The sequence below is a fragment of the Eschrichtius robustus genome, chromosome 14, assembly GCF_028021215.1.
Source record: "Eschrichtius robustus isolate mEscRob2 chromosome 14, mEscRob2.pri, whole genome shotgun sequence".
Classification (NCBI taxonomy): Eukaryota; Metazoa; Chordata; class Mammalia; order Artiodactyla; family Eschrichtiidae; genus Eschrichtius; species Eschrichtius robustus.
In genome coordinates this window covers 84210926-84238762 of record NC_090837.1, presented here as the reverse complement: position 1 = coordinate 84238762, position 27837 = coordinate 84210926, and the positions used below count along the sequence as shown (strand labels likewise).

Genomic DNA, 27837 nt, shown 5'->3' with positions numbered 1-27837 from the left:
CACCAACAAAAAGATCTTAGGTCTCTCCGGGCCTGTGGATTGCTGGTTCCCAGTTTGAAATGCCCTAACACAGGTTGGTGGAGCTCAGGGGCTAGGACCATTAGTATTCGCGATTGTGCCTTGTGTCTGGAAAGACATGATTCTGCAAAGTCCACCTAATGAAAACCAGCTACTGAACAATGGGTATCACGTCAAAAGGAATGCCTTTCTTCTACCTAATACTGGAAAGGTTTATTATAGTCAGGGAGGATTGATGTGGTGGGTCCACAGGTGTCAGGGCTCGAGAATTCTTTTTTTTTTTTTTAAATAGTTAAAGTATTTTATTTTTTTTTAACCTCTTTATTGGAGTATAATTGCTTTACACTGTTGTGTTAGCTTCTGCTTTATAACAAAGTGAATCAGCTATACATACACATATATCCCCATATCCCCTCCCTCTTGTGTCTCCCTCCCACCCTCCCTATCCCACCCCTCTAGGTGGTCACAAAGCACCAAGCTGATCTCCCTGTGCTATGCGGCTGCTTCCCACTATTTTACATTTGGTAGTATATATAAGTCCATGCCACTCTCCAATTCGTCCCAGCTTACCCTTCCCCCTCCCCATGTCCTCAAGTCCATTCTCTACATCTGCGTCTTTATTCCTGTCCTGCCCCCAGGTTCTTCAGAACCTGTTTTTTTTTTTTTTTTAAGATTCCATCTATGTGTGTTAGCATATGGTATTTGTTTTTCTCTTTCTGACTTACCTTGCTCTGTATGACAGTCTCTAGGTCCATCCACCTCACTACAAATAACTCAATTTCGTTTCTTTCTATGGCTGAATAATATTCCATTGTATATATGTGCCACATCTTCTTTATCCATTCATCTGTCCATGGACGCTTAGGCTGCTTCCATGTCAGGGCTCGAGAATTCTAAAGTATGTTAAGAGGCAGAAGGAAGCTCCTCGCCTTCGGATCTGCTCCTCCAACACTCCACATCAGGTGGGAAGGGTATGTTGCAGTCCCTTTCCCGCCCTGGGAGAGGATAGGAGGAGCGGACGGACCTTGCCGCCCCAGGCCCCGCCCACAGATGCTCTGGGTCCAGCAGCCTCCTGGACAGCGGAGGCTGGGGGCGGGGCTCACCCTTGCCCTCGGGGTCCCCCGGGCTCCGCCAATCATGGAGCGCCCTGTTGGCCGGCGGCAGCGCCCGCCCCCTCTTCCTTCCGCCGGCCTCCCGTTTCTCAGAATCCAAGATGGCGGGATCCAGGCAAAGGGGTCCCCGGGCGGGAGCTCGGCCGCTGTTCTGCGCTTTGCTGCTGTCGCTCTGTCGTTTCGTCGGGGGCGACGGCGTGGGAGGCCACCCGGCAGCTGACGGCGCCACGGGCACCCTAGGCGCGCAGCCACATCGGCGTTTCGAGTACAAATACAGCTTCAAGGGGCCGCACCTGGTGCAGAGCGACGGGACCGTGCCCTTCTGGGCCCACGCGGGGAGTAAGCCGGGGCAGAGGTCGGGGGTCCCGGGTCCCCTCCCCGCCTTGAGCCTCCTCCTCTTCACCTTCTCCCCGCTGCACCCCGTATGCGCGGTGGAGGGGACCTTTCTCAGCAGCCTCGCCTGCACGCCGGCTCTGGTCCGCAAGGTTCCCCCCGCCAGCCCCCCAGTCTTTCCCACATTCTCTCCACTCGACCTTCCTCCTCCCTTCTTTGATGTCGTCTGTTCTTTCCGTTTGGGCTAGAGGTTCTTCGTTAGTTCCCGCACTTCCAAGTACTCACTTGAGCTCGCTTCTAGGCATCACGTCTCACCCCAACGCCACGTCTCCTCCGAACCTGAGACCTGGTCTGGCAGCCCTCCACCTTCTTTCCCGCTCCCCCTCGGCCCTCCCCTGCTTTTTCTCCTCGGTGTTAGCAGTGGGTAATGCTCCAGTTTGTACCCGATGCCGCCTGACGGCTTCAGAGGTGGCATGTGTTGGCTTTAGAATAATCTTTAAGTCTTTATGTCGGAGGACATTCTTCTCACCCTCTTGGAACTGTACGTTAAGTTTGCCTTTCTCAGTGACTTGGTGTGGTCTTTGATCTTTTCTCTTGTATTAACACAGTGGGTAATTTAATAGTCACACTCGTTGCTTTATTTAGTAGAAGAAGGGATGGGGGGTTGTTGATTGAGAACTTGAGGCTAAGAATAGCATTATATATACAGCTGTTTTGTCTTTAGTTTTTTGCGGGGGGGGGGGAATTGAAATGACCTGTGCTCCATGTTTTATTGATTTTATGTGTTTGGCACTGTTAAGCACTGTTAGTGGGTAAGAGAGCCTTGCTAGGTATTTACGTATGTGAAAGGAAACATATCTGTACTTTAGTGCTGATGTGTCACCTCTGACTAAGGAATCAGCCGTAGCACTTGGCATGCTGTAAACTCTGTTCAGTGACCATCAGATGCAACCTTTGAAACAAGTGGCAAATGCCTTTATCTGGGGTAAGAAGCGCTGGCAGTTTGAATTCCATCTTGATGTGTTATTAAGCAGTCATTTATGTAAGGTTTGTGTACATCGTTTTAGATTGTTGAGTGCTTGAAACAAAATGTTCCATTTCTAGAAAGTAGTTGCTGAATAGGAAGCACACTTTTAGGAAGTGCTATTTCACTGAAATTAATGTATAATTAAAAGGCATAAATTTCAATTTGACTTAATGACCAAGTCATTAAATATTTGAAGTAGAGTGCATTTTGTTACTCAGCGGACATTTATTATATGCCCACTCATCAAGGGTATGTAGCTGGACAACTGTTATCAAGGTAGCATTGTTTTAATACACAAAGATGATGCAGGTGTACCAAACACAGGTTTGGGGGATTTTTGTTTCTTTTCTTGGAATGACGATGAATTTTTCAGTAGTGGTGGTAAATGTGTTGACATGTTTTCACTTCTGCATTTCTCCATTGCCGGCTTGCTCTTCTTTTTCTCACGCTCACACCACATACATCAGCCAATTAGGAATGTTAATCAACTACTTAAATTAGTCACGTTGACTCTCTTTTCAGAACCTGTAACCAACTAAGCTTTTCTGCTGCAGAAATGTCAGATAATGTACCTGGGTGAATGAAAGTTGTATGGCTAGATTGAATTTGAAATAAAGAGATTAGAATTTTAGCTAGTGACTTTTCTGTCTGTTGACTCTGGGAATCACTGCTTATGGGTATCCCTTGCTTTCATTATCACTGTAATTTTTACAGTCTCACAGCTTTCTTAACTCCACTGATCATTTTTTCCCCTTTCATTTTGCCCTGAGATCCATTGTTTAAAACAATTTTTTTAAATAGAGAAATTTTTAAGATTTAGTTTAAACGTGTCCCCTTACATCATCCCCAAATTAAGACCAAATCTATGGTGTTTCTTTTTCTTAACTCTCATGTTCTTTTGTACTGTCAGTACACATCCTTGGGTCCATAAGGGCAAAAATGATAACAGCAATTTGTAAGCCTTTATAGCTCTTGGAGCTCTTTCACCTTCTTCATGCTCTGATTAGATCCTTGGTAGGCAAGGCAGGTGTTATCTGTTTTATAGGTGGAAAAAAACTGATGTTCAGAAAGGTTAGGATTCTTGGAAAAGGTTACATAGATAGTGTCAGTAGAATAGTACTCAAATCCAGGTCTTCTGATTTCTATATCCAGTGCTTTTTCTGTGATGACTGCCCCAAACCTTTAAGTGTTTGAAAGTGATGGTGACAAATAGTGGCTGAACTTACTAAAATATCTCAACTTGTCTTTCAGTCAATTTTTCCTACCTGTAAAGAGACAATACAGTTATGTCCCAGCGTGGACGTCAGAACGTCAGAACTGGTTAATATCTGAAAAGGTGTGCCAGAATTGTTCAAATTTAGACCTCATAGGTGCTTTAATAATTATCTAGTCCAATAATAGGAACAGCTAACATTTATTGAAATATTTATATGCACTTATATAAGCACTTACATGCCTATGAGGTTGTTAGAGAAATGGAGTAACTTGCCTACGATCAAACAGCTAGTAAGTGAATGGAGATGCAGACCATCGTTTTGGGGATCACTGTTCTCTCTGAGAATCTCCTGATGCTGAAGAACTGATTATTGACTTGAAATTCAGTTGATTGACCCTCTCCCTAGAAGAATGTATATATGCTCAAAATTTTGCATATAACTTTTAGGGTGTATATAAGTGATTGAGCCCAGCCCCTTCATTTTACAGGTGAACATATGGTGAGCCCGAGAGAGTAAGAGAATTATTTGCTCAAAGTCACACAGCTGAACTGAGACTAGGAATAAGTCTCTTGATTCCTAGTGGTGTGTTCTTTTCACACTGTTTGAGCTTTCTAACATTTGTAAACTGGTTAAAAAAAAAAATCGCAGTTTTAAAAAAGAAAATATGCAAATTTTTCAGGTATTTGAAAAAGAATATCATGAGAATTAAATAGTTGATTTGCCTTTCAAGCTGTAATTTCCTCCCTGCTGCCCCTTGAATTTTTAGTGTTTGGTTGCAGCTTTAATTCTTTTTGCAGAGATATTGCACTCTTCAAAAGATAGGAGGGGGTATCAAAACCTGCTAAAATTTAAAAGCTGAAACTGTCAACATGAAATTTTTTCCTAACAAAATTACTGTACAGGTAACTGAGTTAAATTTAGGTCTCAGTAGGTATATGTAACAGTTTGGTGGTGACTCATTGAGTTTTATCTAATTACAACAAAACTTTTCTTCCCTGATTTCTAGATGCTATTCCAAGTTCAGATCAAATTCGAATAGCACCATCTTTAAAAAGCCAAAGAGGATCGGTGTGGACAAAGACAAAAGCAGCCTTTGAGAACTGGGAAGTTGAGGTGACATTTCGAGTGACTGGAAGAGGTCGAATTGGAGCTGATGGCCTGGTATGGTAATTTCTTTAACTTGGAAAATTTGTATAAATGCATATACCACTAGTCTCTAAATGTCCCATGTTATGTATTTACAGGCAATTTGGTATACAGAAAATCAAGGCTTGGAGGGTCCTGTGTTTGGATCAGCTGATATGTGGAATGGTGTTGGAATATTTTTTGATTCTTTTGACAATGATGGAAAGGTATATTTGTTTTCAGGACTGTTACCCATTTTAATATATTTGCTAAAAAAGTTAGGCTGTGAACAATATAGCTTATTTAACACTTTTGTCAGTTTAATAGTAGAGGACTCCCCAAACTGTATTTTAAGTGTGATGATTAGTCTTTATATAGCTGGGAATTTATAAATTTAAAGCTAGGAGTTCATGATTTGTCATCTACCAACTTGAGGTAACAGTGGAACCTCAGGCCTGAGAACTTTTCAGTACCCACCTCCCCATCACCCTGTTTATGCTTAATAATTTTGATGGATCAGCATGAGTCATTTAGATGTAGGTGGTGAGACCAGTAGTGTTTAGAAGATTATTACTGTTTGTTTTCATGAAAATATGTGCATAACTACTACTAGCTCACATGTTGATATGTTTTCATATATGTTAATCACACTTTTTGATCAGCCGATTTCTCTAAAACAGTTAAGAGCAAAATGTGCTTACGAATTGGAAACATTAACTTGTGCTTTAGCAGCCCTAAGACTGATGATCATTGTTTCAGTCAGTAGTTTGTCCACTGATTATCCGAGGGTCGTGATTAGCAATTTAAAGGAGAGCTTTAACATTGAGCTCCTTGAATGCTGAGGCCAAGTTAGTCCTCCTGTTACTGAGCTCCCATAAGTCCCACACCAGTCCCACGCTCACAGTGTCCTAGGATTTTAGCGATGTAAGAGAACTTATAGCACACCCAGAATGATCTATACTTCTTTGATCTAAGGACTTTAAAACAAATACATTCTCTTTATTTATAGAAAAATAATCCTGCAATAGTGATTATAGGCAACAATGGACAAATCCAATATGACCATCAAAAGTAAGTGTATATTTTTTACATTATTCCTAATTTCAGCTTCTTTTTAGAAACCTTATAAAATATATTGTTTCAAATCTGAACATTTTCCAGATGAAGTAAGATTATTCTTTTCCTTGAGATGTTTTTTGTAACTTAGTGGAAAGGTCTTATCTTAATTTGGTTTTGCTTTAAAGTTCTTTCTATGGACCACCTAAATTTCAAACATAAAAATGTGTGGTAGTTAACCTGAAATTAAATAGTACCTTTAAAGGTTGCTAAAACATTCCTGGCTCTCAGTGATAATAATAGTCATGTTTTTTCACCTTTATTAAGAGGGATCTTTAAAAAATAAAGTTCAGAGCCTTAACCAACCTAATGAATAAGCAATGTGTGCCATGTCATTCAACCTCTGTATTGCTGTATTGAAAAGATTCTCAGTGGGCTACAAAACTTCCGAGTGTTTAGTATATTTATAATGTGTATGAATCAGGTATGTACATTTTTAATTTTCACGTGTTTGTTGGGGGGGGGATTACCTTTTAGCCAGTCAGTCAACTGTAAGAAAAATTACTTTCCTACCTTAGTGATTTGTAACTCTGGTAGTTCATCATGATCACCCATTGAGCTATTTAAACAAGAGGTCCAGGCCTCCCCCTTGTGATTCTGCTTCAGCTGATTGAGGGTGGGATCTAGGAATCTGCGTTTTTGAAAGCACCGTATGTGACTCTGACCCTGCCCTAGTCTTGTGGAGAGGAAGAGTATCCCTTCCCCTTGCCGGCAGGCAGCCGTGGTAACATTGGCTCCTTTTGTTATCCAGAGTCCTGAAAAACTCATGTGTCAACTTGGTGTTTTCTGCATAAATAACTTCAAATATCCCAAGCTTTGTCATAACTTGATTTTGTTTTGACCTTTCTGGGCATTAATCATTTTAAATAGTGAGTTTTTAACATATCGAGAAGCTTTAAGTTTCTTGTTTGTCTTCCTTTCCCTCACACTATAGTGATGGTGCTAATCAAGCTTTAGCAAGTTGCCAAAGGGACTTTCGTAATAAACCCTATCCTGTCCGGGCAAAGATTACGTATTACCAGAAAACATTGACAGTAAGTAACATGCATTTAGAGATAATCAAATGAACAATATTCTAGATGACTTCTCATTCTGAATCTTTGATAGAAATTCAATGCATTTTAAATGTGGATCTTGTTCGCGTACTCATCAGAGTTACTCTGAGAGAGCAGAAGTGGCTTCAGAGCTCGGTGTAAGTGGTCATGTGTTGTCAAATTTGCCAGTAGGTTTGTGTTTAGTCGGTGAATGTTTAGGCATTCTACTGTGTGCCACACAAATATGAATAAGACAAAGGTCATTTTCTCCAAAGAGCTTGTCTGATGGAGGTGACATTATGTAACATTATGCTTATGTAACGTTAGTATGCTATGTGATAAATTTAAGGGATCAGGAGGTTAGAATCCTGTAACTCTGCCAGGCTGGAGAGGTGAAAGTCAGGAACAGTTTCTCAGAGTTGAGCTGCACCTTGAAGGGGAAGTAGAAGTTTCCTAGATGGGGTGCATATTCCAGGCAGAGAAAACAGGCATCGGGACTGTTGAAAGATTTGGGAAAGGCAAATAGTTGGTATGGCTGGAGGATAGAGGAGATTTGGAGAGTGAGGTTGAAAGGTTGGCAGTAACAAGTCTCATAGGCCTCTGTGTAGTTTATCCTGTAAGGAACAGTTTACAGAGTTTTAAGCAGGAATGTGAAATGATCAGGTTTACAATTGAGGAAGATGACTTAGGCAGCAGTGTTTTTATAATGGTATTTGTGAAAGGAGCAAAAAATAGGATGATTTTAGCCCCCTTGCTGTAAATGAGCCACGACCTGTACTTGGTACTTTACATGCAGTTTCTCACTTTTTCTTTTTTCTTCCAGTTTTATTGAGATATAATTGACATACAGCACTGTAGAAGTTTAAGGTGTACAGCATCATGATTTGACTTACGTACATCATGAAATGAGGACCACAATAAGTTTAGTGAACATCCATCATCTCATATAGAGAATTAAAGAAATAGAAAAAAAATTTTATATTAGAATTTTTATATTAGATTAGAATTTTTTATTAGATCATATTTCGTGCATGATTTCCAAACTGAAATAAAACTGCACATGTAAAATAAAATTTAAAAAATAAAATAGTAATGTCAAACTTTTTTTTCCTTCTGATAAGAACTCTTAGGATTTACTCTTTTAACCATTTTCATATGTAAGATACGGCAGTGTTGATTATACTTACCATGTTGTACATTACATCCCTAGTACTTATTTATCTTATAACTGGAAGTCTATCCCTTTTGACTGTCTTCATCCAATTCCCCCACCCCAATCCCCTACTGCTGGTATCCACAAATCTAGTGCTATAAGTTTGTTTGTTTGTTTTTCAAGTAAAATTGACCTATAACACTATGTTAGTTCCTGGTATACAATGTAGTGATTCAGTATTTCTGTACATTTCAAAATGACCACCGTGATAAGTCTAGTTATCTATCACCATACAAAGATATTTCATAATTATTGACTGATTTCCCTACACTGTACATTTCGTACCTGTGACTCATTTATTTTGCAACTGGAAGGTTGTACCTCTTACTCTCTCTCACCTATTTCTCTCCTCCCCCCCAGTTCCCTCCCCTCTGGCAACCACCTGTTTGTTCTCTGTGTCTGTGACTCTGTTTTGTTCTGTTTGTTCATTTGTTTTTTAGATTCCACATATAAGTGAAATCATACGGTACTTGTCTTTCTCTGTCTGACTCACTTCACTTAGCATAATACCCTCTAGGTCCATCCATGTTGTTGCAAATGGCAAGATTTCCGTCTTCTTATGGCTGAGGAATATTCTGTTGTATATATGTACTACATCTTTATCGATTCATCTCTTGGTGGGCACTTAGGTTGCTTCCATATGTTGGCTATTGTAAATAATGCTGCAGTGAACGTAGGGGTGCCTATATTTGTTCTCATTAGTGTTTTCATTTTCTTTGGATAAATACCCTGGAGTGGAGTTGCTAGATCCTATGGTAGTTCTGTTTTTAATTTTTTGAGAAATAACCTCCATGCTGCTTTCCATAGTGGTTGTACCAGTTTACATTTCTGCCGGCAGTGCACAGGGGTTCCGTTTTCTCCACACCCTCTCCAGCATCTGTTATTTGTTGTCTTTTAGATAGTAGCCATTCTGAGCAGGTGTGAGGTGATGTCTCATTGTGGTTTTGATCTGCATTTCCCTGATGATGAGTGTGGTTGAGCATCTTTTCATGTACCTGTTGACTGTCTGTATGTCTTTGGACAAATGTCTATGCAGATCCTCCACCCATTTTTTAATCTGGTTGTTTGCTTTGCTGATGTTGACTTGTATGAGTTCCTTGTATATTTTGGATATTAACCCCTTATCAGATATATCATTTGCAAATATTTCTCATCTATTCCAACAGCCCTGTGGGGAAGGCATCCCCGTTTCATAAATGGGGAAATCGAATATGGGAGAGTTTAAGTAACTTGGACAGTGTCTTACCACATAAGTAACAGAACTGTGATTTGAACCCAGCACTGTTTTAGCGGCAAGACTCCACTTGCGGTCTGAACGAGGGTAGAGGAAAGATAGAGAAGAGACGATTAGGAGGTGGAGACTGCAGAACTTACTACTAGTTGGCTTGGGGCTGGGAGAGTGAATATAGTTATGGAGTCAAAGATAGTTCCTGAATTTCTGGCCAGTGTTCAACTAAATGGTACCATTAACTAGCCAAAAAGCAGCACGTTTCTTTGTGTTTGAGGGAGGAGTGGGAAGGCAGACAGTTGGTAAGGAGTTTCGTTGTAGACAAATTGAGTCTGGGTTAATATTTAGGTTAGGTGGATATACCCAGCAGGCAGTTATAATAACTAAGGTCACTAATACCGTGTGAACATTGCATTTTTAACGATGCCATCAATACCTGGTTATATAATGCTTATAAGTAAAGAATATCTTATATACATTCTTCTTTTCCCTAAATCATGAGCTAACCTTGCACTCCTTTGTATAAACTCTGAAAAAGACAGTTATTTGGAAAACTTTGTATTGGCTCAGTCTTAAATTCCAAACTAATTTAGAGACCTCAGAATAGAGGCACTGTCCAGTCTATTATGACTAACTTGGATTTGAGTTCCGCTGGAATTATTATACATCCTGTACAGTTTCATCAGGGGCATCAGTAGGTCACGCTTACCTTCATGTGGCAGAACCCAGACACCAACCACGGCGAGTACAGACACACATCTGAGTACACAGATCACAGGGAGGCTGCCTGCACGACCCCACGCAACGAGGCCGTCAGCCCTACCAGCAGCTCGCACAACAGTAATCCTGCAGAACCCCAAAAAGAGTTCTGTGGTCAGATGAGATTGGGAGGTCTGTGCATACAAGCACGTTGAAGACGCTGGGAAGTCCCGAAATAAAGAACCTTTATTAAACCCCTCATTCTTTAGGCTTACTGGGCCATGGAATTCTCTTTTCACTTCGTATCTGTGAATGTCTATAGAGCCAGTGTTCTGAAGAATACATTTTAGAGAGACTTGGCAGGACATCTGGTTGTGACTTAACGGTCCTAGCCTTTGTGTGCTTGCTCCGTCTGCTGTCCCCTCCTGTAATACGCTCCCCTGTCCTCCCTACCTGGCAGAGTCGTGCTCATTCTTGAACATACTAGTTCAGGATCCCTTTCCATCAGATTTCCCAAACATCAGCTCGTAATGATCTGTCTCACTTAAAACTCTTAAGTGTTTTTTTTCCTCTGGTGCTTATTTGCCCTTTAAAATATGTCGTCTTGACTTGCTAGTTAGTTATGGTTTGTGTGTCTTTTCTCATCAGTATGATTGTACACATCTCAGTGCAGGCACTTTACCCTACCCTCCTCATAGTCCCTAATCTTGTGCCCGTGTTTAGTACTCAAGGAATGTTTGTTAAATGTACTTACATCTTTAGCTCCCAGTTGTTTGAGCTTTGGAGGGAAAAACAAAGTAAGGAGAAAAAGAAATGCTGTTAGTGGAGGAAATATGTCAAAACAAGGTATTATACACTTTTTTTTTTTTTTTGGCCACGCCGTGTGGCATGCGGGATTCTTAGTTCCCCCGACCAGGGATCAAACCCACGCCCTCAGCAGTGAAAGCGTGGAGTCCTGACCACTGGACCGCCAGGGAATTCCAAAACAAGATTTTAAATACTGCAAGCATGGTATTTAACGGGTCGAAACTGTAAGATGAATAAGGGATGTTATCAGTAATCTCAAAGAAGCGTTACTGGTATTAATCAGTGGACATATTGTACCTGTACAGTCACAGCCCTAAGGTTCCTCCAAACTCATTGTGCAGTGAATATATTGTACCTTTTTTTTGTTTGTTTAAAGAATTAGAATGGAAATATGTTAATATAAATGTTTCAGACATTAAAAAAAAAAAAAAAAAAAAAGAATTAGAACTGGATAGTAAATACTCCTGATGGATTTTCAATTTCTTAGGGCTCAAGGAAAAAATACTGAACAGTTGAAAGTTCTTAGTATTAATTTTAGAGTATGATTAACTTAACACTTCTTTTTTTTTAATCTCTCAAAGGCAAATGTCTTACTGATTGGCGATTTGAAAGACTGTAGGAGAATCAGTTGTACATGCTGTAAACTCAAATAGGAACATTACTGAGGAGAGGAAACAGAAATATTAATATTAGTCAACTAAATGGCAGGTGATTTTTTAAAAATTGGTAGGAGTTCCCATGTTGCCATCCTACATTATATAGAGATTAACCCTTCATATTGCCCTGTCCCTTACACTTTTGCTAAAAATTTGGATCAAGTACTGTCACATTTTACCTGTATGATTTTACCTTAACTGTCACTAACGAAACTTTTCATCTGGAGGTAATGATAGAAGTGCCCTTACTCTGGTGCCGTGTACCTACTCCCTTTGCTTCCACTCTATCTCAGTGGCTCTTCTTTACGGTGGGGCTAGTGGTTGGGTTGCTAGAAGTGAAAGGTATTGAAGAGGCCAGACCACTGCTTGACTGGGCTCATGAGAAGAATATTGATGTGCCAGGTGGATTCCTGTGCTTGCTTAGATTTCCAAAGTTCGTTTAAGACATGTAGGGTCATTATTTCAAAAATACATTCTACAACGTAGAAGCTTATGTGTCTTTCTAGTTTTTTCATTTTCTGCCTTTTTTTGTCTATATGACTTGTTACTTTTGCTGACTCTCTGCTAACTTAGTACAGTCCAGTTACCCCCCTAATTTAATGAAGAGGAGCTCACTACTTGCTGAGGCAATCTGTTTAATTCTCAACTTGCTGTAGTAAAAATTGTCAATTTAACCTATTCGTTGTAGCTCTGTCACTGGAGTTTCAGACCAAGCCTGATCCCTCTTCTGTAGGAACCATTCAGAGAAAGTAATCATGGTTGGTTCCTTAAGTCTTCTCTAGAGAAGGTGAACCACATTCTATTTTAAAAAGATTTTCATGGAAAGTTACCCGATTTTTATTTTTAAGCCTTGACACACAGTAGGGCAAAAACCATTTTCTGAAGTGAACTATCTCATTGTATAATGATACCAAATAAGTGAGTTTATTTAATGGACAAGGGATTACAGCTTTTTAATTTTTTTTATTTTCATTTTTTCTTCCAATTTTATTGAGATGTAATTGACATACAACACTGTGTAAGTTTAAGGTATACAGCATAATGATTTGAAGCTGATAGCTTTTTGGTGGTTATTAGACCAAATATAAAGATCAAATAGTCATAAACTGACTACTTGAGATTCATTTTACAAGATCTTTGTAAAAGCTATAGCTACAGTTTGTCTTTCTAGGTAATGATCAATAATGGCTTCACACCAGATAAAAATGATTATGAATTTTGCACCAAAGTAGAAAATATGATTATCCCTGCACAGGGGCATTTTGGAATATCTGCTGCAACTGGAGGTCTTGCAGGTAAAATGTTGGTATCTTTTAATATTGAAAGGTTGTGAATTGAATTTTATTGGGAATAATATATTTTGGAGATGGGTAGCGTTGTTTGCTTTTAACCTTTTAAGACTGGTTGTAACCTTCCATGATCTGCGGTGCCAGTCTTTTTGGTCTCTTGGGACTGCTGATTCTCTACTTACTTTCTGTAGGTTTACAGTTGGCTGGGGCTACGTGCAATTATGTAAATTAGACTGTCAGTTTGGGTGTGATATTTTATAGTGAAGGAGACATATTTAAAAGGTTAACTGCCAAGTGTTTTAGGATCCTGAGAGCTGTCACAGCACATTTAAATGAATTTGGTAGCCTGAGGAAATATTATTGGGGGCTAAACTTTAAAGAAGACGTACTTACCCTTTTTTTTCCATGAGTGGTGATAAATGAACTTATCATTGGATGTTAATACCATCTTGTGTTCATATTGTATAATATTTTTATTATTTTCAAATATGTGAATTTTTCTTTACAATAGAACAAGGAGGGAAGGAGAAAGGATAGATCATATTTACCCAATTTTTAGGTGACTTTGCCAAATCTTGGATTAAAGGGCTTTCTAAAGATCACATGGCCAATAAATCAGACCCAGGCAGGACTTGGTTTAGATTTCTGGCTCCTGGGTCCAGGGCTCTATTAACACTGCATGACTTCTCCTAATGTTACCTAACCTACACTATGGTATTACAATTTTCTCTTTAATCTGGCTACATATCTAGATCTCCATAAAAGTAGCAGAAAGCAAAGAGATTGCTGCAGTGGAAATTCATCTCTCTTGCTTTGTGGATGTGACACTAGCCAGGATGAGTATTGTAGTTCGGTGTTATGAGGTTTGATCTGTTAGCTGTTTTTAGCTTAAACAGCTTGAAATTCATTTGATTTTTTAATACGATTTTAGGTGAAATAAAATCTGCTGTATGAGGGAAACAAATATAAATGATATATAGAAAAGTAATCATATTATAATCGAGATGCTTTGGGAGTAACAGGAGATGCTATTAGTAATGCCAGGGCAACACAGATAAATCAGGACTGTCCCAGTAATCCAGGACAGAGCAGTGTCATGGTTAAAACAGGAAAGTAAGGCTGGGAGTGGTAAGCACTATAAGAAAGGTTCAGAGACAGATAGGAACAGGAAATACCTGAAGAACAGGATTTTGTCTCACTTGACTGGGATGCAGCGCATGAAGGAGATTTGTGGAAAAAAATAAAGGAGGATCTTGGTGCCAGAATTAGGAGTTGGGCTTGTTTTGACCCTTCATTTGTTTGTTCATTCCCTTACCAGACATTTATTAAACATCCATCATGTGTTAAACACAGCTAAATGTTCTGGTTTAGGATTTCAAAAAGTGAATTCTAACCTAGTTCTAATATAAGTCAGATGAATTTTTGTCTCTAAACTCACAGAGCACCGTTGCCTTTACCAAATTAGAGCAAATTTTTGTTATTTCCCTTATTGATTATTATTTTAAAGCAACAGATATCTATAAAGTAAATTCACAACCATAAAAATAATCCATTACAGAACTTTTTCAGATTTTTTTTTTTTTTTTTACTTTGTAGATGATCATGATGTCCTTTCTTTTCTGACTTTCCAATTGACTGAGCCTGGGAAAGAGCCAGTAAGTATACTCATTTTTTTTCCAAAAGTTTATTTGTAGTTTAGTGGTACTGCCTCGTAGCTGAAAACTTGAGAAGACTGACTTAGGTTTGGATCTTGTTTCTGCCAGTTATTGCCATTATGACCTGGTACAAGTTACTTAACCTCTGTAACGCTCCATGTCTTCACTGGTAAAACTGAGATGTTTGTACTGGCCACCTTAACGTTGTAGACATTAAAGACAGTGCCCTCTGGCAAGCAGTCAATAAGTGGTAGTGGCTATTTTTATTTTTTGTTGTAATATTAGTAGCAAGAGTAAATTAACCTTTCAACTAGTGGTAGAGTAGTTAAAATGAGAAAAAGAACATATATTGAGGTTTATTATTTTCTTACTTTTTCATTTTTTTAATGATCTGTTCTTAAACTCCAAAAAAGCCTACACCAGATAAAGAAATTTCTGAAAAAGAAAAAGAAAAGTACCAGGAGGAATTTGAGCACTTTCAACAGGAGTTGGATAAAAAAAAGGAGGAATTCCAGAAGGAGCACCCTGACCTTCAAGGGCAGCCTGGTGAGTTGGAGCAGAGCTGTCCTCCGCTGCAGCAATGGTTGTGGCGCTTACGTGTCACCCGGCACTTCATCCTTTTTATCTTTGCTCTCTGATCTGGCACGTTCCAAGCAATTTCGGGAAATAATTTTTAAACAAATCTTCAGTCTTTAAAGGGCTCAGAGATTGATGTTTTTACGGGGAAGAGTATCGCTTAGTGAAGTGTGCAGTCAGGAGTATCTGGGTGATGTGAACAGTGAACCGTTGGAGTGTAAGCTCTGTGAGTGCAGTGGTCTTTGTTTGCTGTGTTTACTTCTGTGTCCCCTAAGCCTAAAAAAACAACAGCGGTGCTGACGTAGTAGTTGAGACTCAGTAAATATTTGTTGAATGAAATCGTCCAAGGTTTATTTCTTTCCTTTTAGTGACACACAATTACCTTAGTAATATAGAGCTAATACTTGAAAACTATCAAGACTTTCAAGAGTAAGGTGAAGTAATTATCTACTTCTCTTACTACTCAACAGAATTCTGGACATTAAAGGTTGAAAATTTTTAAATATTAGTCTAAGCTAACGTAATTAAGAACTTACATGGGCTACATGTCAAAAACAAAACAAGATAAGGCCAAATAGAGGGACTGTATATAATCTGCTACTTTTATGATCTCGGTTCCCTATCAGCACAAGTGATGAAGGCTCTATTTAATAAAGCCTGGGGCTAGCTTTTGAACTAAGTAGTGTGTTAATATAAATGATTAACAGTGTGATTCAGATTTAATGAAGATAAAAATGAAAGGTAAGTTTTATTTTTTCCTTGGATTTGTTTTAAACATCACATATGATTTGTGAATATATCCTGAAGCTTATTGTAGTAAGTGTTTGAATGAAACGATCTGATTTCAGCATGGTCAGGAATAAAAGGAAAATCAGCTGTTCTCAACTCCATTTCTTAATCTTTTATGGAAGTAAAATGCATAAATTTTAAGAGAATAGTTTGATGAATTTTGACAAATGTGTATACCCCTTTAACCATCACTCAGATCAGTGTATAGAATATTTTTATCACCCCAGAAAGTTCCCTTATACCTCTTTCAAGTCAGCCCCGTTCCAGAGGTAACCACTATTCTGATTTCTATTAAGAAATTAGATTAGTTCTGCCTGCCCCTGTAAATAGAATCGCACAGTCTATTTAAAAGAGAAAATAATTTTTAGGCGAAAAAATTCAGACCTAATTTATAGTAAGTATTCAACCACCAGAGATGGTGAAAACAATTAGTAATGTAATCACGATTGAATTAATTACATGCATGTTTAACACATAACGCTGTGTTGTGGGAAGATCATAACACTGTGTTGATGATCCTCTTATCCTAGTATATGTTAGTGCTTTGGTCACTTACAGTAGTTTGAAAACTGTCTGTGTGTAGGTGATTCTAATAATTTTGATTTGTAATTTCCATTTCAGCGGATGAATTATTTGAGAGTGTAGGAGACCGTGAGCTGAGACAAGTCTTTGAAGGACAGAATCGTATTCATCTTGAAATCAAGCAGCTGAACCGACAGTTAGATATGATTCTTGATGAGCAGAGAAGGTATGTCTCTTCCTTGACGGAGGAGATCTCTAAAAGAGGAGCAGGAGTCCCAGGGCAGCATGGACAGGTGAGCTTTCAAAATATGCAGATATGCCTTAGTTAACCTTTGATGGAGGAGAGGTGGAAAAGAAAAGCTGTATGTTCTGTAGAATGGGGATTATTGAGCTGGCTGGTCATCTTTTGTTTTTTCTCCAGACCACTCAACAAGAACTGGATACTGTTGTGAACACTCAGCATGAGATTCTGAGACAAGTAAATGAAATGAAGTAAGTATACAAAAGTAATGTCTGAGTATTACGTGATACCTTTGTCCTAAATTCATGACTTCTCTAGATATGCAAGCACATTATTGTCGTAAGACTGCAGCATGAGTAAGAATCATGTTCTAGATTATTTTGTAAATAGGGGAATGTAAAGTATATGGGGACTTTTGATATTTAGGAAACCTGTCTAAATTTTTTATTTGTTCCAAGCTAGAAAAGAAAAAAATGCTTTAGCATCTTTAAAAAAAAAAAAACTAGGTTTTGTCACAGTTGTTTGACAGCATTTGTGCATTTCTAAAATATAAAAAGAATATGGGTAATACATAACAATCCTAGGAAAAATAACTGGGGGAATACGCATGCATAGTATTACAGGTCTGTAGAACAAACATACCTGATGCCGGAACTTCTTTTTGATGGAATGAAACCATTGTGAAGGAAATATGCTATGTGTGACTACCTCTTTTTTATCCTGTGTTGTACCCTAAGAGAGCCTGGGCAAAAAAGGGTAGCTGCGGAGAGGAGACACTGTGTCCTTGGAACATTGAATGATAGGTTTTTAAAAAGTATTCACTTATCAGATAATTAGCATTCAATGCCTGAAGCAGAGAAACAGCCAGACATGTCACATGTCATAAGCTAGTACGTTAGGGCACTGCCCCAGCCACTACAGCCCTTGACAAACTAGAATGTTAAGGTGAGTTCTTTAGGACTGGAAAATTAAACCGAATGAGATTAAACAGAAGGTGATAACATTTAACACCTAGAGATTAAAGGCAGCCTAACTTGTAACTGCAAATTTGTATTTCTTTCAGTTGTACTGTTTGGCATTTTTTTTAAAATCTTCAAGTTTTTTAAACTCATGATTAAAATATTTATGATGTTAAATGAATAGTTAAACTGTTTTAGAAACAGACCAGATCAATATAACATTTAAAAAAATATTTTGATCTAATTTTAGACTTTAGACATTGCAAAAAATAATAAGGACATATCCCTCATATATCCCATGTATTCCTCACTTATCTTCCCCCCGATGTTAACATCTTACATAACCACAGTACAATTGTCAGAACGGAGAAATTAACATTGGTACAGTACTATTAACTAAACTAATGATCTTACTCAAATTTCACCAGTTTTCTACCAGTGCCTTTTTTTTTTTTTTAAGTCTTCCTTGACAATGGGACGGTTTTGTTTTGCACTTTTTTTTTAAATTAATTAATTTATTTATTTATTTTATTTATGGCTGTGTTGGGTCTTCGTTTCTGTGCGATGGCTTTCTCTAGTTGCGGCAAGTGGGGGCCACTCTTCATCACGGTGCGCGGGCCTCTCATTATCGCGGCCTCTCTTGTTGCAGAGCACAGGCTCCAGACGCGCAGGCTCAGTAATTGTGGCTCACGGGCCTAGTTGCTCCGCGGCATGTGGGATCTTCCCAGACCAGGGCTCGAACACATGTCGCCTGCATTGGCAGGCGGATTCTCAACCCCTGCGCCACCAGGGAAGCCCCTACCAGTGCCTTTTTCATTCTAAGATCCTATCCAGGATTGCACATTGCATTTAGTTATTTCTCTTGACTTCTGCAGTCTGAAATAGTTCATCTTTCCTTGTCTTTGATGACCATGGCAATTTTCAAGAGCATTGATTAATTCAATTAATTAATTAATTCATTAATTCATTGGACCAATTTGGTTCCTCAGTTCGTGTTTGTCTGGTATTTACTCATGATTGAGTCATGTTCATGATGTTGGTATGTCTTATTACTGGTGATGTTGGCTGTGATCGCTTGGATATTGTTGTTTCTTCCCGGTTTCTCTACTTTAAAGTTACTATCCTTCCCTTGGTGGTTAATAAATACTTGGGGAAAGATACTTTGAGTCTTTGTAAATATCCTGTTTCACTTTAACCTTTGGCTCACTAATTTTAGCATCCATTGATGTTTTATCTGAAACAAGAATGTGGTGTTTACCAAACGCTGGTTTTTCTATTTCCATCATTCCTTCTATATCTATTTACTGGCATTCTATAAGGACCACTACTCCTTCTCCCCCATTTATTTACTTAATCTATTTATATCAGTGTGGACTCATGGATTATTTATTCTGTGGGTTATAATCCTGTACTGTCATTATTTATTTTGTTGTTCAAATTGTTCCAGCTCTGGTCGTTAGGAGCTCCTTCAGGTTGGCTTCTGTGTTCTTTCAACAAACCCCCATCTTTTTTAAGTATTTCTTTACTTTCTGGTACTGTAATATGTTTCAAACTCATCTTGTATTTTCTGTGCCCGAGCTCTAGAATCAACCACTTCTCAGTGAGCCCTGGTTCCTTTTATTGGAGAAAAGTATTTAGAAACCAAGATCTGGGCACTAGGTATGCTCATTACTACTGGGGTGCCATTGCTTCTAGGCCCTCTCAGTGGGCAGGTCTAGGGAATATGTGAATGTATACTAATCCACACATATACACATATTTTTGTATCCCTTACTCTACATTTGTATTAAAAAAACCACGAGATTATACAGATACTTTGGATTTTGGTTGGACTGGACTGAACTGAAAACTGAAGGGCTGATTTTAGCCTTCCTCCTTTCCCTAGTTGAAAATTCTTTCTCCAATAGGGAGAAACCTGGTTCTTATCTCTAATGTATTTACTTATTGGTATAGTTTTAGTGTGTGCATAAAGTATACACAAAGTGGTTTCAAATTATTAAGCCATATCCCTATGAGAAACACATATAGTGATGGATTTATGTAAAGCTCCTTTTGCCTCTAGCCTTACAGTATCTAGTCCAGACACTATTTTCCAGGTAGTTAGTTTAGTTCTTTTCTTCCCCACTCTCTTCAGTATGGTTATGATATTCATTTGTAACACAGTTAGGTTTTTTGTTAGTGTTTGCATTTCTCCTACATCCTGGTTGATTTTAATTGTTTATATTTTGGGTATACGAAGGGTATGTGAATGCTGTGGTTCTAGGAGCCAGAATATATTTATTGAGGTATCACTTCCTCTTCATCACTGCTGCCCCACTTCCATTCTCTCCTTCTTTCTAGCTGTTTCCCATCCACCCCCTGTTGGTAACTCATCCCATTTCTGGTTTGTTCTTCCTATATTTTTTCTCCACATATGTATTTTCTTAGCTCTCCTTCTTTCTGATGTAAATGGTAGCATGCTTGAGATTCTGTTTTGTGCTTGTTTTACTTAAGAGTAATACTAGAACATCTCAAGATTCAGTTAGTGGTTAGCAAAGCCTAGCCATCCAGTTGTATTATCCATGCAAACACTTACTTAGGGTAGTTAGCAATCCATGTAAATTCCCCCTTATTAATGAAGGACAAATGTCATGCATGCAATAAGTTAATGTAAAAACTGAACTCAAATTTCTGAATTTGTCCTCTAAAGCTTTTTCTTCTGAATAAGCTTCAGGATAAAATGCAAAGAGATAGGAAATATTTGCCTTTTATAGAGAGGGTGGTTTGTGTCTTTATGGATTTCCACGCTCTTAGGGGATCATGGAATTTTTTTTAGCAGAAGCATGTAGTTCAGTTGTCTCCAGTTTACAGAAAGAGGGGAGAAGGCTCTGAATGATAAAAGATCATGATATGAAAACAGAACTAGTTCTCATTGTCTCTGTACTCTCAGGTGCTATTTTTAGCATACCATAAGTCCTTGCCAATTTTTATTTAATTATAGAACATTTTAAACATACAGAAAAGTTGAGGCTAACAGAAGGGCCTTCTCTCACATCCCCATCACCCAGTCCAGCGGTTACTAATAACCAGATTTTGTCTGCCTGAGCCATTCATTATAAAGTGCCTCCATGAGCCTAAGTTTTAGCCAGTGATGGCCGTAGCCTAAATCCATCATTTCATTAGAGGTGAAGAAGGATGACACTCTTATTCTAAAATTCCCTCTCCATTTAAAAAGAACTTCTCTGATTACTTACTTGTTATCCTGAAATAGTTCAGGAAAGGCAGGATAAACACTTGATTCTTTTTTATCATTTTTTAGAATAACGAGTTGGTCCCCTGGCAGTGTCCAAGGTTAAATGATGAGATAGTGAGAGGTGATGTTTGTTTGATTGTTTTTCAACTCGGGGAGTTTAACAGATTTTGCTGTTTTACATTAGTCTTTATAACTGATGTTCAGATTGTTTCGTCTTTGGGCACTAGCTGTCCCTACAGGTTAGCTTCTGCATCCTTTTGATGCAACCGCAGTAGTCTTTGGTAGCTTCCTTCCTTTCAGGTGTAAGACTTCCCAGGCTTCTCTTGTATATTTCTGTGCCACACGTGTCACAGGCATCTTTCTTTGGAGCCCTGGTCTTTTAGTGAGAAATGGTCTGTAAAGACAGTGTCGTGCTTGATGCTGCAGCACTGCCATTGCTTCTGGGCCTTTTCCGTGGACAGAGTTACTGATGTTCTTTGAACTTTGCTATTATTATGTGTTGGCTGTGTTGTTAATTGGTTGTAATTTTTTTAATAAGTCCTTTCTGGTGAGCAGGCAGCATTTAGCATTTCATGTTTACCTTTACCTAAATTTTTGAGTACCTATTGCATTCTGGGTACTGTGCTAGGCATTTTTACATGAATATTTTCACATATTCTTCTGGGATCTTGCTCTTAATTTTCATCTTCTGTACCTTCAGCCTGTCCCTGTAATATAATATTTAAGCTATTTAGTGATCTTTATTCATTCTGTATCTTCACTGCTCTCATTCAAGATCTTCACCACTCTCTTCAAGCCCCATAACTCAGCCTGCCATTGACATTCTTCCTGGGAGATGACATTGTCTCGTCCTTCGCCTCCTCTTTGTGCTGCACCCTCCCTCCCCGCACTTGCCTCCATCTGCACAGCTGTTGCCCAGGCCAGTCCTTAGCCCTGGATCCCATTCCTTCTACTTCTCTGACCCTTGCGCTTTAGTGATCCTTTCTCTGTCTTCTCCCTTTAACTTACACCTCATACAAAAGGGCTTGCTCTTCCATTATTGAAAACTAATCAAAACAAAACAAACCTTTAATTGACACTTGCTATTATTTTTACTGTTGCTTCTCTTTTTCCTTCCTTTTTAGTGAGTTTCTAAAAAAGTAGACCAAACTGCCTGTCTTCGCTTCCAAACCACTGTAATTTGTCCTGAAAGCACCAAACTGTTCTTTCTGCAGTCAGTGGTGCCCTGTAATGAATACCTTTCCGTCCTCATCCTGCTGGACTTTCTGTAGAAATTGACACCTTTCCCACTCCCTCTATCTTGAGACATTTTTTTTTCCAAGGCTTCTAGCATACCACTCACTCTTGATGTTCTTGGCCTCTGCTTCTTCTTAGTTTTGTTCATTTGTTGGTCATCCTTCCATTATTCCTTAAAAGGTATTTTTTCTCTAGTGTTCTCTCCAGCCCTCTTCACTTGACCTATTCCCTAAGCTACATATGCCCTCCTTCCGTCACAATCCCATCCTCATAGAACCCTCCTTTATCCTTTAACACTCAGCTCTGGGTGCCCAGCTAAGTTAAATGCATCTTTCTTCACAGAACTCTAGATGTGCCTCTATCACATTGCTCTCCTGCTAGTCTATTAGTCTCAGCAGGGCAGGAATTATATTTTTCTTGCACAGTTTATATCCCTAAAAATTGCCTGGCTCGTAACATGTAGCAAATAAACGTTAGCAGAATCAACAGGCAAATGAATGAATGATGACTCAATCTTTGTGTATTAAAAAGACATTTATGTATCTGTAAGCAAGTTCATGCTCTGGGAAGCAATATTTTAAAATGCAGATATGTGAGAAGGTTGTTTATTCTGGGATGCTTTATTCTTGGTAAGTATTCTAGAGATAGTAAAATATAATTCTTAATTTGGGTTTAAGTGGAAAAGCTTAGACTCACATGAATTTCCTTGAGCATGTATGCCATTCAAAGAAGTTTTAATCAAGACATGTCATTTATTCAGAAAGCACTTGAGATATTTTGTAGCAGGTTTTTAACTCTTCATTGCTCGTATAACTCAAGTAGAATTTTTGAAGATTTTTTATTATACTTAACATTCAGCCTGACCTACTCTGTTATTTCTAAGTAATTATAATATTTGAGTTTCTTTTTTTTGTTGTTTTCTTCTAGCAAAGCTTTTATTGATAAATTTATTTATTTTTGACTGTGTTGGGTCTTCGTTGCTGCGCATGGGCTTTCTCTCGTTGCAGCGAGCGGGGGCTACTCTTTGTTGCGGTGCGCGGGCTTCTCATTGCGGTGGCTTCTCTTGTTGCGGAGCACAGGCTGTAGGCGCGCAGGCTTCAGTAGTTGTGGCACGTGGGCTCAGTAGTTGTGGCTCGCCGGCTCTAGAGCACAGGCTCAGTAGTTGTGGCGCACGGGCTTAGTTACTCCACAGCATGTGGGATCTTCCCGGACCAGGGCTTGAACCCATGTCCCCTGCATTGACAGGCAGATTCTTAACCACTGCGCCACCAGGGAAGTACAACTTTTACTGATACTTTTTAAACTAAATTTTACTTCAAGGAAATAAGTTAGATAACTTATTTATTAATTCATCCAAATTGCACTGTAACTGTTGAAGGCTGTCAGAAGATCAGAGACATTCCTGTTCTCGGATGGCTTATGCTCTATAAGGGAGAAAACCCATATACAGTATTCCTTCCATATCCATGGGATTGGTTCCAGGGCCCTGTGGATACCAAAATCCAGGGATACTCAATTCCCTTATATAAAATGGTATAGTATATGCTTGTTACCTCCTGTATACTTTAAACCATCTCTTGATTGCCTATAATACCTCATACAACATATTGCTCTGTAAATAGCTGTCAGTACAATGTAAATAGTTGTCTGTGTGGCAAATTCAAGTTTTGCTTTTGAGAACTTTCTGGAATTTTTTTTTTCTGAATATTTTTGATCTATGGTTGGTTGAATCCGTGGCTGTGGAAACCACAGAAAAGGAGGGCTGACTGTATACAGATACAAAGGAGAAAAGTATGTGTGATGTTTAGGGAATGGTTGCATTTGACAAGGAAGCCTCAGGGAGAGGAAAGTATAGGGGAAAGGCAGTCATTTGAACTGGCCCTTCCATTTTAGACCCTCCCTCTTGGAGGGAAGGGTCAGGACTAGAAGAAGCATCCCAGACACAGAGGCTTTATGTGAAGGATATTCTCAGGGAACATCAGGAGCCAAGACGGGTGAAAGGGAGCAGTAATATTTTCAGGTAAATTGAAATTCAGATATGTTCCTTTCTTTCTTAATAAATAGCCCTGTTACGTTTCTGCCATTATTTAAAAAAAAAAAAAAATTGTAGTCTCTTACACTATCATGCTTACAGACTCAGAATCCAAGTGGCATACTCAGTGGTAGAGCTCTTTCTCTTCTTACATCTGAATAGTGGAATCACATCTTACATGGGGATTATATTCTGAAGTCAGAGTGTAAGGTAAAATGTATAAAGTCAGAATTACCCTTCAAAAAAGATACCGTGGTGGAGACTACCACACCATTGCTCAGTATGCCAAACAACCAGTTTTTCCTTCATATCTGAAACAGATAGATGTTCTTTAGTTGGTGTCTGGTTGAAGCACTAGGTTTGTATATAGGGGACATCTGATAGAACTGTAAAGAGAAATTGAATTATTGATACATTTGTCTTATGAGTCCCTGAGACCGCCTCTAGATTCTGTGGTCTTCTAGAAGTGCTTACCGAACTCAGAAAAGCTGCTGTACTCACAGTCATGGTTTATTGCAATGAAAGGATATATAATAAAATCAGCAAAGAAAGAAGGTGCATACAGTGGAGTTAAGGAGAAACCAGGCACAAACTTTCAGTTGTCCTCTCCCAGTGGAGTCACACGGACAGTGTTTATTCCTCTCAGCAGTGATGCGTGACAACATGTGCAGAGTGTCGCCAACCAAGGAAATTCACCCAAGCCTTGGTGTCGGGGTTGTTTATTAGGGGTCAGTCACATAGGCATGGAGCACCCACATGACTGACCTTAACTACTCAACCTTCAGTCCCCCTAGAGGTCAGACTGGTACTGCAGCCTAAGGCCCCAGGCAAACAAACATAAATCATATTGTTGGCCTGGCCCAAGGCCCCAGGTAGACAGAGACACTCTTAACAGGCAGGATATTCCAGGGGCATAGAGATTATCTCCCAGGGGCTAGTCATGGGCCAGGTCTGAAAACCTTTGGAATGTGCGGGGTTTGGGCAGCCCAGGCCTGATGGGTTAATCCTTTACTGCACAACATTAAACACTTAGAAAGATTTAAGCTCATTAAGAGTATCATCCACTATGTTATTCAGTAGCCATTTATAATATTGGTTTTAACACAAATTATTTAGTAGTATTCTCTGTGGTTAGACAACCTTTAGTAAAAGATAAAGGCATAATATTTCTAGTTTTTATAAATTATTTTCTAATCTTGAAGACAGTTTTTTAAAATACTTATTTTGTTTCTGAGGTTTTTTTCTTTGTTTTTTTAAATGACCTGATGCATTGGGCTTAGAAATGTATCTAACCATTTGAAATCTCTGACTGTAAAAATCATCTTTCTAGTGATTCCATTGTAAAAGGATTTTCTATTTCAGGAATTCCGTGAGTGAAACTGTCAGACTGGTCAGTGGCATACAGCATCCTGGGTCTGCAGGGGGCGTTTATGAGACAAGCCAGCACTTCAGCGACATCAAAGAGCACCTCCACATAGTGAAGCGGGACATAGATAACTTAGTGCAGCGAAATTTGGTGAGCTCTCTTTTCTTCTGCTTTATGATTATCACAGTCTTCTTTTGGAAAGGAAAACCACATATTCTACTGAAAACGTTTTAACTTTTAAATTAATGCCATTGCTCCTTCTTAATATTGAAGGTAGAATTACTCCATATGATTCAAATGTCTACATGTTCCACATCATGCTTCCATAGCCTATTGAATAGAATTTTTTTAAAAATAAATTGCTATTCCAGTTAGTGGAATCATCACAATCTCAGACTTTTTTTGTTCTAGGTTCTTTTCTATAAGTTCTCTTTTAAAAACATGTCTCTTGTTATCAGTAATGATACCTTTAAATGGCTCTGAACAAGGTGAATGTCTCTCGACACACCCATTTGTTAGACGGGCACTGGGTAATTCATATTTCTCTGTCTAGGCTGTTCAGGAAGCACAGATCTAAAACTGGCTGACTGATAGCAGCTTTCTTTAGGCAAGATTTTTCTTTTTTTCCAGCTACTTTCCTGTCTTACTTGGTTCATTTTTTTAAGTTTTGTTTTATTTTGTTTTATTTACTTTATTAGGTCTTTTTTTTAGTGTAAGTCCCATCTACATTTTTGGAGATAGGCAATAAGTATTAAAAATAGGTAGCATATTTTTGAAGTTTAATATGCATAAGAGATATTATTTAGAAGACAGATCCCTGGAACTTTTAAGTTTTTAAGCTTTTCCCTAACTTATTTACTGGCTTTGAAAACCCTTATAAAATTCACAAATGTTTGTAGCATTTGCCTCTTCCCTTCCAATTTTTCAAATATAGCTTAATAGTTTTCTTATTGACCATTTTACCTCCCATCCAAAGCATTGTCATCTATTCCCTTAGTTCAGTTTGAGTTTATTTCCCCCCAACTTTTGCCTTTGTTGCAACGGCCAAGTTGATGCTGTGGGTAGTATATATCAATACATAGTGAAGACCTTTGTCCCATAGGTGTGAGCATATTGAGAACAACTAACCTTAGAAGCCATTCTGTCCGGATACCTTGATGAAATCTTTGTCCCTGGTATTTAATTACTTGCTTATAATAGAATGAATAATCATGGAAATAGGAAAAGAAACATTTTCCAAAATACTAATTAGTGTTGTTGAATGTTAGGAGATTGGGGTGGATGAGAGCTGAGAAAAGGCCGTTATCTCTGTCAGGTAGTTCATTGGTAGGGCAACCGTGTAATTGTCTGAAATAGAACACTTTTGAGAGTGAGGATGCCACCATTAATAATTACTCTAGTACAGCAAGTATAAACTGGGGGTGTCAGGGAAGTGGTGATCTGTGACCTTCAAGGACACTAAGATCATTGTCACTGTGATGAAGGCAGAAGCCAGACAGCAATGAGTTAGTGACGGGACAGTGAAAGAGTGGAGGCCTTCCCACATCGCCTGCTCTTTCAAAAAGTTTGTTGGTGAAAGTTAAGAGGGTGGAAGGCAATTATGAGATGAATTAATGAAAATACTTGAGTTTATACAGTAAACCATGAGTTTTATAAAGATTTCACATTTATTTCCTTTTCTAAAATACTGATTTGACTAATTGTAATAGAAAGTTCTTTGCCTTATAGCCATCAAATGAAAGACTGAAATGCCCAGAACTACCGCCATTTCCATCGTGTTTATCTACGGTGCACTTTGTTATATTTGTAGTGGTACAAACGGTGTTATTCATTGGTTATATCATGTATAGGTAAGTCTCTAAAATTTGACCCAACATTTTTCTGTATTTATTTAACTTGAGATATTCAATAAAGTTATCAAGGTCCCTAATAGAACTTTCAATACCTATAAAATTAGGTTCATACAAAGCGAATATTATGTCTAGTCTATTTCAGTTCACACAGGAGTACATGTATAGGACATATGTTTATCTTCATGTATTTGATACTTCAAAAGGCATTTTTAATTTTAAGCAATCCTGTTTCATTCCAATGTAAAGTATATAGAACTTCTTTCAGTTTGTTTTGTTTTTTTTTTTTTTGTTCTCTTTTTCCGTAGGACTCAGCAAGAAGCAGCTGCCAAAAAATTCTTTTGACCACCATTTTCATATGTGTACATCATGTATGTATGTACAAAATGTCTTTTTGAGGGAATTTAAGTATTTAAATTGCTTCGTAGTCTAAATTATTAAATTTTGTATAAAATAACTGTTTAAACATTGACTTGAATAAGAATAAACCTTAAAGACAACCATA

At 38.5% G+C, this 27837-nt stretch overlaps 1 protein-coding gene across 1 annotated transcript; it reads left to right on the top strand.

Annotated features, from left to right (window-relative positions):
• Positions 1-1200: 1200 nt before the first annotated feature.
• Positions 1201-27837, top strand: LMAN1 (lectin, mannose binding 1). Its single transcript, XM_068562213.1, has 13 exons — positions 1201-1469; positions 4714-4868; positions 4952-5059; positions 5842-5903; positions 6883-6982; positions 12757-12880; positions 14471-14529; positions 14943-15075; positions 16516-16709; positions 16838-16908; positions 25479-25632; positions 27211-27332; positions 27641-27837. The coding sequence occupies exons 1-13, from the start codon at positions 1232-1234 to the stop codon at positions 27675-27677; spliced, it is 1557 nt and encodes a 518-aa protein (XP_068418314.1). The 5' UTR covers positions 1201-1231; the 3' UTR covers positions 27678-27837.

What these genes read in the sequence shown, in the direction of transcription:
- LMAN1 (XM_068562213.1), top strand. Translation starts at nt 1,232, where the DNA reads ATGGCGGGATCCAGGCAAAGGGGTCCCCGGGCGGGAGCTCGGCCGCTG. An exon ending in ATCCAATATGACCATCAAAA is followed by an intron (nt 5,904 to 6,882) that starts GTAAGTGTATAT and finishes CTCACACTATAG; the next exon opens with TGATGGTGCTAATCAAGCTT. An exon ending in AGACAAGTAAATGAAATGAA is followed by an intron (nt 16,909 to 25,478) that starts GTAAGTATACAA and finishes TTTCTATTTCAG; the next exon opens with GAATTCCGTGAGTGAAACTG.